This window comes from Dermacentor variabilis, chromosome 9, assembly GCF_050947875.1.
Source record: "Dermacentor variabilis isolate Ectoservices chromosome 9, ASM5094787v1, whole genome shotgun sequence".
Lineage (NCBI taxonomy): Eukaryota > Metazoa > Arthropoda > Arachnida > Ixodida > Ixodidae > Dermacentor > Dermacentor variabilis.
The window spans coordinates 33,852,297-33,868,615 of NC_134576.1; the positions used below are offsets into that span (position 1 = coordinate 33,852,297).

The 16,319-nt window shown below is 43.2% G+C and overlaps 1 protein-coding gene, 1 long non-coding RNA gene and 1 other non-coding gene across 3 annotated transcripts in view; 2 read left to right on the forward strand and 1 right to left on the reverse strand.

The window, feature by feature from the left end:
* 140up (RPII140-upstream gene protein) overlaps positions 1-16,319 on the forward strand; it is a 40,518-nt gene that overhangs the window by 8,877 nt on the left and 15,322 nt on the right. The window contains exons 3-4 of the mRNA XM_075704135.1: positions 217-305; positions 8,917-8,984. Coding sequence (XP_075560250.1) covers positions 217-305; positions 8,917-8,984 — 157 coding nt within the window. The remainder of the gene's footprint in view (positions 1-216; positions 306-8,916; positions 8,985-16,319) is intronic.
* On the forward strand, positions 2,253-3,846 carry LOC142592598 (uncharacterized). Its single transcript, XR_012830728.1, has 2 exons — positions 2,253-2,816; positions 2,887-3,846. It is a non-coding gene; the product is annotated as an uncharacterized LOC142592598 (long non-coding RNA).
* TRNAS-GGA (transfer RNA serine (anticodon GGA)) lies at positions 12,492-12,566 on the reverse strand. Its single transcript has one exon. It is a non-coding gene; the product is annotated as a tRNA-Ser (tRNA).

Consider the following 16,319-nt stretch of genomic DNA (forward strand, 5'->3'; position numbering starts at 1 on the left):
TGTTCGTAGAGGGTTAAGGTTGTACCGTCATTATTGCTCCTCTCCCGCTGCTTCTCATCCTCTTTTCCTCATATACAGAATTCTCAATCACCCTCATCTTTGTTGGCATGCAGGCAAGTTTTTGACTCTGGGTTACGACAATGTGTTACCCTTATAAGCGGGCTCCCTTTTTCTTCTTTAGAATGTAGATGTTTGTGTTCATTTCTTTCTCTAAAGAGGGAGCTCCAAGATGCAATGTTCCTGGAATTCGGCAAGGGCGCCTGGAAAGTCGGCTGGAGGATGATGGTCTTTTCAACGATCTACATGTAAGTGAGATGTTATTCTGGAACTGAGAAAAGCTCACAGCATAACAGCGTAACTTTTTGACAAGGTCAAAACTCAAGTACATACAAGGACAGTTGCTAACTTTCAACTTGGAATTTTTACTGCAAGCAAGATATACACATTCTGGAATGGAGGCAAACACTTAAGGAATAAGCAAATTGAGCAGCACAAGTTAAATTACCACTGGAAACGTGACTTCGTTTGCAATAAAGGTTCACAGCTGAAATTCAGCACTTGTCTGCTCTTCAGTTTTGTCTGCATTAAAAAGTTTCACTTTTGTGATGTGAATTGTGCAGAACTATTTAGGCAAATCTTTCACATTGCTGGGAATGGTTGCTCTCTGTAGTAATGTTGCATTTCATCTTTTATTTTTGAAGCAAACCTGTTACTGCGACTAGAAGTGCTCACAAATGTTATATGCCAGTTTTCATGGTTTTCTGAAAGAAATAAATTATTCACAAAGTTTGTATTTTAAGGGAATGTGGGGAATGTTATGGGCAATATGCAGGGAAATTTTGAAGTTGATGTGTCAAATAGAGGTTGATGAAAAACTGCTAAAACATCGTTCTTGGCCCATTTAGAGGCGCTGTAAGAAACATTAAAAAAGTTACTTCATGTGCCTGGAAGGACCGTAAACTGCACAAATTTCATATTTTTAGGAAATAGGGGCCACTCTATGTGTGACGTGTGACATAAGTTTGAAGTGTGTACCTTAAATATGTGCATTCAGAAGTATTACTGAATCTTCATCCAATTTTTATGCTTTATATAAAGCATGTAGTTGCTTTTCCTTGGGCTCTTTGGTGAAATATGCGAGGGACAGTGTTTATATTTTGTTGACGAGGGAAGCAAGTTGTTAGTAATGAGCGTTAAATGTTTAAACAGTGTAGGCTAATTACAGACTTTTTAGAAAGTTACCTATTCAAGTGTTCTACTGTCGTGCTGTCAGTATCCGCTATGTTTCCCAATGTCCTAGAACAACTGTGCAAAACACCAATTTCAAATTATGTAAAAATAAGGGAAATGTTAAGTTTATTATGTGACAAAGCTCTCATGTTAGGGGCCTAATTGCAAACATTGCAAATAATTACTGAACCCTAATTTTTGTTCCTATTTTCATCTATCATAAGTGGTTTGTAGTTGGTTCCTCTGCAGCTCTTGCCTAAAGATTAAGCTAGGCGCATTGTTTACTGTGGACGAAAGTGACATGTTATGGCTAATGTGTGGAAAAAAATGAGGAGTGTACGGGTTTATTGAAGTTTTTTGCAATACGTATGAAAGTGCTGCAGAGTGTCATCAGTGTATTTTAGAAGCGGCACGAAATTGAAAACGCTGCCATGGCATAACTACAAGTTCTAACAATATCACATTTAGCGAACACGGCGAGAACACTTGGACGAATTGATGTTCTAAGTGAAATGCATGTGGATAGAGTACAGCTTTTGCGAAATATTCCTTTAGTAAGTGCTCAAAAATATTATATGATGGTGTTATGCTATGTTCCTCAGTGTCCTGAGGGAATTTTACCTTATACAAACTTCACATTTGGCAAAAACAGGGCATGTTGTGGTTTGTGTGTAGGCAAAATTCAAAGTTTTAGGGGTAATTACGGCCTGTGAAATAATTTACGTATTTGGCACTCCTAAGCATATATAATTCAATTTTACGACCGGCGCAAAATGTTGCATGCAGCTCTGGCATAACTACAAATGACGCAAAAAACACATTTAGTAAAAATGGGGGACACCTATGGCAAATCTCTCTGCATAGTTTAATGCACGTAGATTAAACACTGTCCTTGCAAAAAAATTTCTTAATCAAGTGTTACAAGGTGTCTTACTTCTGTTATCAGCAGTATTTCGTGCAGTCCTTGAACAACTGTAGTAGACACCAACTTTGAATTCAATGAACATGGGTGGAATGTCTAGTTTAATGCATTCTGAAACTTTCATGTACTTGGCATAATTTGAAGTGTTGGAAATAATTACTCAACTCTATCTTTTCCTGCTTTCATGTATTATAAGGGGATGCCTGTTGGTTAAAGGATATTTCTAAAAGCCGTGCTACATCTAGCCTTGGGCAGGCCGTTGAAAGCATATCTATTTCGATTCCTGCGCAGGCGTCACAAATTACGCCGCGAAACATTTCACCATGGACACTGTCCCCACTGGAAATCGTGCCATATATACCTGGAATCAGTGCAAAAAAGAAAATGCCTCAAGCAGCGACTTATCAGATAGCTTTGGAATATATGCACAAAGGATACGCAGCCGCAACGCACATTTTCACAGATGGCTCTACAACTCCACATCGCTCATCGTGCGGGCTTTTTGTCCCCTCTACAGGGCAACCATTCTCGTTTCATCTTGAGCGAGCGACATCATCTACTTCAGTGGAGCTATATGGCATTAAGGAGGCCCTTGTGTATGTACTTCGATAGCAGCTGCCAAAGACATGGGCGATTTTCACGGATTCAAAAGCAGCCCTACAAAGTATGTGGGACAGGCACAAGCATTGCAATAATCAACCTGTAGCATTTGACATTGCTTATCTTCACCACAGGGCTGTGATTGCTGGGCATTGCATAAAGTTCCAGTGGATACCTGGCCATGCCGGCATTTCGGGAAATGAAAGAGCGGATGAAGCTGCCAGAAATGGACTCCAATACCTCAAGTTCAAAAGAACATTTTTTACAAAAGCCGACGCTTCAAACATGGCAAAAAAATATACCTATCAAGAAAAAGACCGCATCTGGAATCTGCAGCTTCACCAAGATAACTTCCTGCGTTACATTGACCCAGAAATGAGACCGAAAATTCCACGACCACTTCCTCGACACTTAGAGACATTGTACTATCGTCTTCGACTGAATGTGGCATACACGAACAATTATCTGTACCGCATAGGGCTTACCACTAACCCATACTGTGATAACTGTCACAACTTAGAGACAATTGAGCGCATATTACTAGAATGCCCCGTGTACCGCGACGAGAGACAATTTTTTGAGCACCAAATGGACATGATTTGCCACAAACCGTTAATGTTACCGAGCATCTTAGGTCCAATGCCCGGCCCTTCAAAACAGCGACGGGTTTTGGATTTATTGTTCAAATACCTATCAGAAATTGGTCTAATAGGAAAGCTTTAAAAATTGCACCCTTCATAGACAAAAGCCTAAATTTACCCTCCATGTCACCTGTAAATATTAGTATCAGGTCCACTCGGACATTTCATATTTATTTTTATCCTCTTTTTCTCCCACTCTCTTCTGGAATGTTAATTCCATTCCCCATCCCTATACAGAGTAGCATGCCAGCGGTTATATACGCGCCGGCAAAATTCTCTGTTTTTCTAATAAAGAGCGCTCTCTCTCTCTCTCCAGAGTCCTCGGTGAACTAAACAACATGCTGTGTTTACATTTAGTAAAAATAAGGGGCACGGTTTAAGCGATGTATAGGCAGACTTTCAAAGTGTGTGGGTTAATTGCAGCCTTTGAAATAAAATGCGTATGCAAATGCTCCAGGGAGTTAAGAGCCTATCTTAGGAGCAGTGTAAAATTGAGTACGCTGCACTTGCATAACTACAGATACCACTTTGATCAAACGAAGGAAAATTGTCATTATTGCTATGGCAAAGCTGTTTACGAAATTGAGTGCCCATGTATCAAATACAGCATTTGTGAAAAATTCCATAAAGGGGCGCTGTACCACTTTTTTTACCGAAGTGGAGAAAGGCATTCGAAGTTAAAATTGGCTATTTAAGAAATACTTTGCTGCAAAAAGTACTTCAATGCATTCAGCCGAAGCAGAGTTATTGGCAATTAGACATGCCATTCGTGGTGCTTCCTCTCCTTTTTCAATGCCTTGCACTGGGAAAGCGGTGGGGCGTGTCCACAATGTTCCACCTACTGAATGTCACTGTGGTGCGCAGTTCAAACTTGATTTTCCATGTTAACGTAGATCCCGCTACTTTCGACTTTGCCACCTATGCCGCGCCAAACGTAAGCCAAAGATGGTGTTGTCCTCAGTGAGACGCAGTGTGCTTACCCAGTGGACTTGTCGTGGCACCTTGCGGCGGCCGCTGTATCTACGCTACGTAGCAGACTGCAGCTACATGCAACTGTAGTGCGTATGTTAGCTTTGTGTACGACAGAGCTTGAGGGCATGCTCCCGCTCAAATCCTCTATTGTGATTGGGCTACGTGGTGCAGACCGGCTCTGTCCTTCCCTAGCTTGACTGACAGATAGTAGCCACCTCCAACTTGCACATTTTTGAAGCACTGTCAATAACTATTTTAAGTCCTCTAACCACGAGCAGCCAGGAGTGTGTCAGACCACACATGCGATGACAAGTGCGCATGTGTCTGACCATATGTTTTGCGTGGTTCGAGGCTAGTTGATCATTAAAAACTAGTCGAACTTAGCAAGACCCGACGGCTATGATACCGATAAGCAGGGTGGCTAAAGTTTAATTCCTGCGTGGGTGGCCGCAGCCAAGCTTGAGCAGAAGATAGTTGGCTGCTTCCAGAAGTACGTAATTATGATTGAAATTCAAAAGCATGTTTTCGCTTACTTCAGCCTGTTTATTAAACTTTGTCAATAAATATGCACATTAACACTAGGAAGAAGCGCACCGTTTCAGACACCCTTCTTGATTGGCGTCAGCTATTGGCCAATAGCAACCACATATGGGAATTCACTATACATATTACAAAATAAAGCATCCAGAAAAGAGTGAGGAGCAGGCTTCTGTTGAAAACAGAGCTTTTGAAAGAAAGGTGACATTATGCTCTGCTTGGGAGCTCCACGCGCCATGCATGACTACAAGATTTGACTGAGATGTCCACAGCAGCGTATGCTATCTGCAGACTATGTTTTTTCACCAAGCCCAAGAGGTGGTTCAGGACCTAATTAAACAAGTTTTAGAATGTCTCATGCTGCTGTTATCAGCTATGTTTTCTAATGCCCCGACGGAACTTTGCTTTACACAGACTTTATATTTGGTTAAAATGTGGGCCATCTTAACTGCAATGTGCCATGAAATTTTGATGTTTGTGGCTCCATAGGAGCATTACAAATAATTATTGAACCCTTGTTTTTTTTGTTTCCTTCTGTTCATTATATAAGTATATCCCGGTATCCCTGGTGAAGTAAATGGGGCACCTTGTTTATGCTTAGTGAAAATAAGGATGAGTTAATAAGTTATGTGTTGGCAAAATTTCAAGTGTGTCGGTCAATTGCATCCTTTGCAATAGATTACATATGCCAGCACTCCAGAGGGTTGAGTGTGTCTTACAAGCAGCGCAGAATTTAGCTTGTTGCCATGACAGAATGACAAATGCCAGCGAGATCAAATTTTTTTTAAAATGGGGGGAATGTTACTGCAAATCTCTGTGCGAAGTTGAATGCACATGGATCAACTGCAGCTTTTGAAAAGAAGTTCTGCATGTAGTGTTCGAAAATGTTGTGCAGCTGCTTTTAGCTATGCTTGCCAATGTCGCGAGATAACTGTACGTTACACAAAGCTTTATTTTATGAAAATGACGGTTATTTTAAGTGTATGGTATGGCGAAACTTTAGTGTGCCTGGCCTTATTAGAAGTGTTGCAATTAATTACTGAACCCTATTTTTTTCTTTTTTATGCTATACTAGGTTCATAGTAGGTTTCCTGTTCTTTGTGAACTAAACAAGGCACCTCGTTTATATTTTTTTTTTAAATGAGAGGCAGGTTATGGGTAATGTGTAGGCAAGGCTCAGTGATCCATACCGTGGCAGCTCTGTTTTACAAACTGCCCAGAATTTATCTTGCTGTCCAGGTAGAACTGTTGAAATTTAGTGGAAAAGAGGGTGGAGGCGTGGACCCAATGGCCATTGTACTGGCGAAGTAAAATGTGTATCGATGAATTCCCGTCGCAAGAATTTTTCTGGAGGCAAAATAGCGCTTGCACTGGCATCCCAATGAGATCACGGCAGAGTGCACGGTGCTGATGCGCCCTCTGTTGTTCAAGCCTGCTTGCTGAGAACGGGGGATGTGCACGGCGTGAACGCCACAGAGGCTTACTGGTTAAAGGCCATCTGGGACCATCCGCCGCTTGCTGTTTCTGTGTGTAAAGGACACGCTGACTTCCCAAAAGTTCGAAACAGTGATGCCAACAACACTCCGTGGACTCGTGGCAAACATGTGCGGCCACAGAATGCCATGTGTCATCTTGCTCGCCATTGAGGGCAGTGTGCATCCTCCCTCATGTCTTGACGCACCAAAGTCTCTGTCTTAGCATGCTTCATGTACTTCATGTCACATTCAATTGGCTTACTTCTTTTTTTTTCTTTTGCAAACGGAAGAGGAGTAGTTTGGGTGGTTGGGAAGTATTAATGGCATGGTGTCCGGCAACAAAACAGGCTGTTTTGGCTTGCAAACGTATTGAGTCACTAAGAACCTTGAAGGCAATTACCTTTTCCTTGTAGGATGTGTAGCCACTGCTGCAGTTCAGCATGACACATTTCCACCACATTCTCAAATTGCATGTGTGGAAAGCGCTCACCTTTGTAGCAACGTGGAAAGTGTGTGCACATGTTTGAGAAATCTGCACGTACTAATGTGGAAGTCCGCAACAAAAGAGACAGAAAGCTTACAAACTGCAAAGAAACCATGACAGTTTGCTTGCTGGAGTGCATGAAGCCATAACTAATCCTACATTTGCCTCCTAAGGTCACTCACATATGCACGCACACTGAATGCAAGCAAGTGAACTCGTGGGGCTGGCAGACGTCATGTGCTAAGTTGGTAGCTCATCACATGGCCGTACAGCATGTAATTAGTGCAGTACTAAGCAATTACTAGTGCTAAAATGTCCGTTGCTTCTGTTTCTTGACATTATTGATTGAAATATGGGAAAATTTACAAAATATGGGACGATTTCGCAATTTTTTTGCATTGCACCCTTAGAAGAGCATATCAATGACCGCATCATCGTGGTGCTGCGACAAAAACTGCATTTGCTTGCCAAACCATGATGCTATTGCCCTACTCGCGCTCTGTTGCAGTCATACAAATTCCCCTTCGAGAATACTTCATTCTCTTTCGTTGAGTTACTGCCTTTGCAAAATTTCTTAAGAAGTGCTCAAAAGCATTACATGTGGCCAAAGGTTTCCTGTGCACCAGTGATTTATGGGCATCATTTTAAAGTATGTGATTTAATTACCAGCAACTGAAATTCTAATTGCAATTGTACAAAAGAAACAGCTTTGCTGGCAATAGGGTTGAGATTCTGTAAGGTCGCACAAGTCTGCTACACTTTTCTTTTTTTGTCAGGAGATTGGCACTAAGCATGAAAGGGACAAAGAAACTTTCGTAGATGTATGCCACTTTGAGGGACTTTTACCTCAAAAGACTTCTGTGCATATCATTAACATTGTTTACTCAACAATTGTCGTACGCTGCCTTAGTCCTCATGATGCAGACAGCTAACAACTTACAGCCGACGAGGCTGTGCTCATGTTGTGTGCTAGTGCTGCTACTTCGCCAACTTAAGCAAACTTCTTGTTATTTAAATTCCAACGTTCCAGTAGATCAGCGTGTTTTTATTTTGTAATGATCAACGATGTTGTACCTAGGTTTATTGCTATGTGACGCCAGCAAATGTCCTGTGTCACAATAACGTCACTAACACTAAGCACACCACTTCAAGGCCACATTTAGTTGTAACCTAATACATCTTGTGTTCCCAGAAACTCCATAAACCTACAAAGTGTCATAGTTTTATTCAAGAAGTTTGTAAAAAAGGTTTTACAAGAAACGTGTAGAAAGTGTTTTACATCTTCAAAAAGATGTCAGTACTCCTTTAACTAACTTGGTGCCTGCAGCATCTTTTGCAACACTATACTTATGTGGCTCTGTGAACTTTATGCTCTAGCTGTTACTTGTAAGATGTGTTCTACTTTACACTATTTTGTATCTGTTTCATCTAGCCTTGACTGTATAGGACGCATGCTAGCTAGGGAATCCTATGGGTGGGGAGCAGGTGCATGCGGTTTCCTTGCATGCGTCTGGGAATTTCGGCTAATTTATATTTCTCAAGTAAAGTTGGGCAGCGTTTGAAGAGGTTATGCCGAAATACGGAAATGTTTGTCTTTTCGTTTGTAATGGGCAATGCAGTAAGCACTTTGTGGTTTCTTTTGTACGTTGGACATTATGATTCTGTTGATTATGCACATTTCATGTTTTCTGCTGCAACATAAAATATTCTTCTTCTAATAATTAAGTTACATAGTTATAGTACCTGCATGTAAGTAACCTAGTCATCAGAGTTACGTTCGTTCACCCATCTTATGTGCAGTAAGCATGTGTATTACATTGGACCGGTAAGTAGACATACAGATAAAATGTCCAAATACTATTTCTGTAAATATTTCTTTTGTTATTTATTATAAACTCACTGTTTGATTGATTGAAAATTTTTGCAGGAGACATTCTTCCATTGGTTGTTTACCATGCCTTGGTACTTATGCGGTCTGTCATACTTGTCACATAGTTGCATTGGGCGCGCCTATCATGAATGTGCCTTTCTTTTTCTTTTCTTTTCCTGTTGCAGGGGTGTTGCGGTGGCAGGGTTCACGTACAGAAATAAATTTGGCATCGCCGAGCATGTTGCTGCTGGAAGTGAGTAGGACTACTCTCAGAATGTCTACAAAGCATGCTGGAGCTGTGATAGCTCATTATAATGCAATAGCATTTTGAAGGTCAACACTCTACATGGGCTGGTAACATGGGGCAATCACACAGGAAGCATAAAATTGCTGTAGCCCCGTCATATTGCTACTAGTACACAGTGTGTGCTTCTAAGCTGTTGTGGCTCGAGGTGGCGTGTAAGGAATCCACCAAGCCCATCGACGAGTACGTCCGATAGTAGAAATGAAGGAAAAAGGATTTATTTTACATTATTTATGCTGGCTCCAGATATGGAAGCCCGCTTTGTGCAGGAGCATATTAAATGTCTGAGTTCACATCAGGACGTGTCAGTCTTTGGTGTCAACGCTGTGTTGACTTCTGGATAGGCGCTGATAGGTGGATGGGGTTGCCTCATGGCAAATGTCTAATTAGTGCCCTTGACGTAACAAAGCGCGGTGTTTCCTACTAAAATTATAGAGCTGCCATGGGAATGATGGTCAGCGCATAGACTTGTCTAATCTGTGTACTTTCGGCTTTAAACACTCTCTTGGATTTGTTTACTATGCTTTATGCGCCTTTATTGGAATGTATTTCATGGCAATAATATTTCTTCAAATGAAGGAGGCAACAAGGTTCTCTGTGCAAATGCGTAATCACTACAAATTGTGGCACTTATAGCATTTCGTTGAAAATGATAAATTTGCAAAGTCACTAAGCCACTTGAAGCCACAAGGAGCAAGTTTATGCGAATCCGTCTACAAAGCCTGTCATTCCCACGTCGGCTAGACCACCACGCTTGCAGCTCCTGTAGACACTCCTTCTGGGGATTTCTTTGTAGGAAACTTGCAAGGGCTCCAATGTGGGTGGGCCTATCACAATACCAGTGCACAACATGCATCCTTGTGAAAGCTTTAATATGGTTAAGCTGATCGTGACACCAGTGAAGAGCATGTGTTGTTACAAGTGTCTTAATATAGTGGCATTATACAAATGGAGACTTGGCATTTGGTGATATAGAGACGTACGAGGTTTGTGGGCACGTAAAAATAACCGGAATGTTTTGATACGAAAGCATCAATTGGCCCATTGAGCGAGAAAGCTGACAGCGTCTGTAGCAGCGAAACGACACCTAAATTCGCATTGGCTGCGATGTCACATCACCAGTGTGCCTCGACAGAGACACGGCACCGTGATGCCACGGGGCGAGACGGGTTGTCGTTGGCAAGGCAATCACGTGACATGCACGTGTGAGTGCTGCCATCTCGCTCTCGGAAGCTGGCGAGTGGTTTGCATCACTCTCTTATCCCCCACTGGGCTTAGCTGCTGCGTGCGCTTGCCGGCTTTGGTGGCCGCTGCTGCTTCCTTGGGCTCTTGTTGTGCAATACGTCGATGGCATGTCACGCCCTTGATTTCTCAGCAATATCGTCCAAACAATTCTGGTCTACAGCCAGCATGCTAACGTAGAAACTGTACAAAAGAATTAACCCGCACCAGTTTAACCGGAAAACTCAATAACTAACCCTGCAGCAAAACTCAGAAACATAACTCACAGTGCAAAACTTGAAGGACTGCTCAGCAGCATTCAATTGGACATTATTACTTTCACATTCACAACTTGTAAGAAGTGCTTAGGTGTCCTTAGATTTTTTTCTCATACAAGGACGCTTTGTTCCTTGAACAAAATAGTACCTGCTGCTACTTATAAGGCATTCTGAAAAAAGTTTCAGGAGTACAACAGCTTTAGAACAAAATTGCCCATTTAGTGGTCGACGTTGTGGGGAGCACACGCGCCCATCTTCCCCCGCGCCGTCGCGTCGAGACAACACCCTCTGGTCGAGAGCCGGCATAGACAGGGGAGAGGCGCACTATGCCCTCTCCCGATTCTCCCTCGCTCTCGCGACGCTCGCGCGCCCTTCCTCCCCGACTCGCGGGCAGGTAGCTGACGGGCGAGGAGGACATTCCCCTCGCCCAGGTAAAAAGGTACCGTACAAAACAGCGCGACCGGGGGAGACCCTCTCTCTCTGAGGCCGGACCCCTGACCCGCCAGACTGGAGTACCTGCCGCAACCCGTGAGTGACCACGTTGCCTGACTATCCCGGGCAACGAGGCCAGCCTATTTATTACTATTACAGAGAGGACGTCCCTCTGCCAGTGTTTTTTATTGCCGGCAGCAATACACGTTCTTACAATTGACGCCACTGGTTGCCTTCCACGTTGGTAGCGCCATATGTGAGGGTTCCACTCTGCGTGCGGCTAGGGCTGAAGGTGAGCTCCGGATCTAGCCCCACGCAGTCGCTTTGTGTTGCTCCTCAACCCGTAGCGCGGGAATCGCGGCTACGTCGGGTTCGAACGAATAAGGCAACCAGCGGCGTCAACTGTAAGAACGTTTATTGCTACCGGCAATAAAAAACACTGGCAGAGGGACGTCCTCTGTGTAATAGTAATAAATAGGCTGGCCTCGTTGCCCGGGATAGTCAGGCAACGTGGTCACTCACGGGTTGCGGCAGGTACTCCAAGTCTGGCGGGTTAGGGGTCCGGCCTCAGAGAGAGAGGGTCTCCCCCGGTCGCGCTGTTTTGTACTTTTTTACCTGGGCGAGGGGCATGTCCTCCTCGCCCGTCAGCTACCTGCCCGCGAGTTGGGGAGGAAGGGCGCGCGTCGCGAGAGCGAGGGAGAATCGGGAGAGGGCATAGTGCGCCTCTCCCCTGTCTATGCCGGCTCTCGACCAGAGGGTGTTGTCTCGACGCGACGGCGCGGGGGAAGATGGGCGCGTGTGCTCCCCACAACGTTTAGTCTAGGCATGCAAGCCATATTTGCCAATAATGTGATGAATCCCTGTAAGTCTACCAAGGAATATGTTTTGCCAATAACCCTAAACCTAACCTTAGGTAGTTTATATGTTTCAACATAGCCAGAGAAAAATGCTGATTTCCATTCTACACGTCATCTTATGCATGCCTAATAAGGTGAAATTTTGTCACTGAACAGGCTAACATATTGTTGACTTATGAGGAGAAAAAATAGCGCTAACTCTAAGATAAACTCTGTATGAAATCAGCGGATAAAGCATAGGTTGTAACGTTGGCTGAGCAATACAATATTTATGGATTTGTTAACAGAAGAAGGTGCACTTACTGGGTCAGAGAGTGGCACTCGGTGTCAGTTTGCACCATGTGACTGCTGAAATTGTTGTTACTTGAAGTCGCCATAAAATGCTGAGACTCTTACAAAAATAGATGTAGAAAAGAAGTGAGGAACAAGCCAATGAAAGAAAACCTAAATGAAGAATGACTGCACATTTAGTCCTTACATCTAAAATATTAGAAACAATAAATCAACAATTAAATACTCTGAGTACAGGGCTGGATGCACATTTGGGGGAAAGCTGTAACAGTTCATTAATAAAGGAAAAATGAGACATCCACCCAATTGTAGCAATTGCTACAAAGGAAACCCATACAGGTTCCTCGGAAAAAAAGCCCCGCAGTTGAAGAAAAATTCGTCCTGATCCGGGATTCGAACCCAGGACCACTGCCTTTCCAGGGCAGCTGCTCTACCATCTGAGCTAACCAGGCGGTTAGCAGATGGCAGGGCAAAGTCAAACCTGTCAGCATCTGGTAGCAAAGGCAAGAGTTCGACTTAATAGCTCTGTGGAAAAGTGCAAGGTGGATAGAAGTGATTAATAAAGGGAAAATGATATTTGTAGCAATTGCTGCAATTGGGTCGGTGTCTCATTTTTCCTTTATTAGTTGCTTCTCTCCACCTTGCTGTTTTTCGCAGAACTTTTGCAACAGTTCATGTGATTGAGAAACCTAAAATCATTTATTCAGCATAAAAACTTTTACGTTGTTTTTGGGTATACCCTTGTATGTCCTTTGTGGAGCAACTGCTGATTCAGTGGTGTACCGAAGTAGGAGCAGTGGAGGGGTGCAACATAGAAGGGCAGGTGACCTAAAGAGTGGCAATGGATGTGCGATGGCCACACTGGATTGGCCAGTGCTCTTCGGCTATACTGTTATGTATGAAGGAGTTGTAATACCCCCTATCTGTGGCTTGCTTAAATTATATGTATGCCTGCGTGGTTGCGTAGCAAAAATATGATAGGGTGTCTACCATCAGGGAAAATCTGGAATTTTCAAGAGGAAAAAGGGGAATTTTTCACCTTGGTTGCTTTGAATCAGGGAAATTTAGTACCTACAGTGGCTGTGGCAAATGTAGTGGTAGGACAGAAGGAAGCAGTGGTTTCAACAGAACCTATGCATTCAGCAAATAGTGGTGTCTGTTGTTGGTTTGGTGGGCGTGAGCCTGGCCGGGTTGTTGAAATATGCATGAAGCATATGATTTAGTCGGCTCTGATAGTGCATTCAAACTGGCTTACAGCCTTGTGGTAGTAGTTCAAAATTAGCAGATGGCAGTAACTTGGCAAGCTAATAACCGCCATTCTTTATATTGCACCTGAACTGCTAGTGTCATAGACTACCACGGAATTTTCATACGAACAGTCAAGGAAAACTTGCAACAGTTGGGGAATTTGAAAATGCCAACATAGTAGGCACCCTGATATGTTCATTTTGTTGTGCATTCATAGTTTAGTAGGTTTGTGTTTTGTTACAAAGCAATAGCTGTGGTACACAGTTGCTGATGGATAATTTGAACATACGCTATTATTCGGACAGCTTTGTATCACTGCCACTTATCCCAGAGATGTAGTGTACAGGGATGATTTGAATTTTAGACACCTTACAACATACTGTTTATTAACTCAGACCCTGCCTGCACGATCGCATAACGATTTGGCCACAGAGTCGAGCAGAAATAATGATGTTTTGATTTTGATCTATTGCATTCATGGTCATTGGCCATGTTGCCAGCACCTCCTTGAATAACTAGAGAAGCCTAGTCAACCCAGTACTCACCGATGCACCCAAACCACAAGACGAATGAAACTGCTAAGTTGTAAAGGCTGAGGTTGTGGTTTGTTAGCAGATTTTGCAGGTTCAGTGTTTGCTAATGTTTAAATACCGGCACGGTCCAGGCCAACTTCATTCTTTACTGTTACTACAGTCAAACCTGTTTATAATGAACTTGATAGTTCCGCGAAATGTGGTCATCATATCAGTAGTTGGTTTATATATGTAGACTTGTCCTTGAAGATGCTCAAAAATTAATCACACTGAAGCTGATATCAGCAGTTACAATTTGGCAGCATTTTGGTCTGAAAACCAAATTTTCAGCATCATTTTTGTTCTCTGTGCGACCTGCACCTTGCTGCAAAGAAACAAAAGGCATCATCGTACAGCTTTTTCAAAACGGCGCCCGATTTCAATCACTTGTCATTTAGAAACTGCAAGCACAACCGCCATTTTTTTTCGAGAGCTAGTGATAAATTCTGTTACAGTGGGACACAGCTGTATTCTGCACAAGAGAGTGAAGCGTTCTGGTTAGTTGGAAGCATAAACTTCAGAAACTACTACAGCCTGCTGCCGTTCTGCGAAGGTTTCGTACATCGTGGTCTTGGCATTACAATTGTGCGTTAGCCACATAGAAGTGTAAAATTAGGTTATCGCCTGGGTGAAAAAAATTTGATGTTCGAAGGGTAGAATGTGACAGCAAACTGTTACTAGCAATCGGCAATGCATAAACAAAGCGTCGTCGAACTGTGATCTCTTGATAATGGCATAGTAACCACCGGTCCTTGGCAACATTTCGTGGTGGCAACGTGTGGTGTAGCATTCTCGCTGACTGAAGCTACCCGAGTATTGATAGTAAGGACAGGAACGCTTGAGTGGCTGTTCCCATAGTGGAAGGACATAGATGGTTGTTCCATATCATTGGAATAGGCGCCATGCCTGTGGTGTGGCATGGACAATTGCATGAAAATGAGAGTGCCGTAGTTATGGCATCCGATATTGCACCGACGCACGCGCTGTGCTGGTTGGATGGATGCCATGAGTGTCCCCTTTGAAATGGGGATGGTGAGTTGTGCTACCAAGCTCTTTTTCTTATTTTGCCTGATGTCTTAGCTATCTCCCCTCTTTTAGTACAGACAAAAAATTCTTAGCATCAAATTTTCTGAACTGTTATTGGGAACTTTGTTTCTGCACTTCTCTGTTGCCCGTGATCTCCCTACTTTTATGTCAACAAGCCTCAAACCTTCACTGCTGCTTATGCTGCATGCCTCCTCCCTGGAGGTATGCCTTCAGGGATGAAAGCGAGTGACCTTCTTTGCAGCTTCCGTAATCCGCACACGGTGTTTGCTCGCTGATGTCGCATGTCATTGTATCATTGTTTCGGTTGGACTGGAGCTAAGCATGTGCTACCATGTGCCCAGTTTGGGTGCGCTTGCATGCTTCGGTGCTTTGTGTGTGCTTTCTTTTTACAGTGACTGAGTGAAGTGTTCATTGTAACAGTGCGGCGATTTAAAAAAAACTTTCCTTATACCTGAAAGCAGTTTCAGTAGGCATGGTCGGAAAATCACAAATGCACTGAAATGTAGTTGTCATTATATCTGAGATTGTTATAAGTGGGTTAGACTTTACTACAAACCTTTTTTGTTCAGAATCACCAAGCAGCTTAGAGCGGTACCAACTCCTCTCTCAATGTCAGCACCAGCAATGGCCACTATTAAAGGGACACTAAAGGCAAATATTAAGTCAAGCTAAAGTGATAGATTAGTGCTCGAGAATCTCTAAGGCATCAATATTATCGGGAACAGAGCCTTATTAATAGAGAAATTGAGGTAAATCCAGGACATGATTAAAGACTCCCCCGGGACATTCAAGCGCTTGCCCAATGACAAAAGCACTCCCGAGTTAAATTCTGTCTCTAGTGCTCAACAACTCGTTGGAAAGAGACATCCTTATATTGCCTTATAAAACAAAATAATATGCTACTTGTACAGTTCTATTTCATTTTTAAAAAAAAGAACTAATTGAAATTGCCCTTGACAATGACGTAGGCAGTCAAAAGGTTTCGTTTTCGCTTGACTCTGCGTCACCCATGCTTTCTCATTTCAGTAGTTTCATTATCGCGTAGTGCTGTGCTGGTTTTGCTGGCTCGTGGAACTTGCACAAACTGCAAGCAGCAGAGAATTCACTTTCCATGTGATGTCGCGGGATTCCTGAACGGTCTATGTCACTCGACTAAAAAGCAGCTGCAGCGGCGAATCCACCGCTCTGTCTTGGGTCGGTACCGCCATCTATTGGGCGCTGTTTTACTTGCCGACGGCAGCAGAGGATGGTGATGGCGTATGCAATGTCACCACTACCCCGGTTGGATGGCGGGAGATTTCAATTTCGAAAAGGATATTCAAACCCTTCAGATGCAGT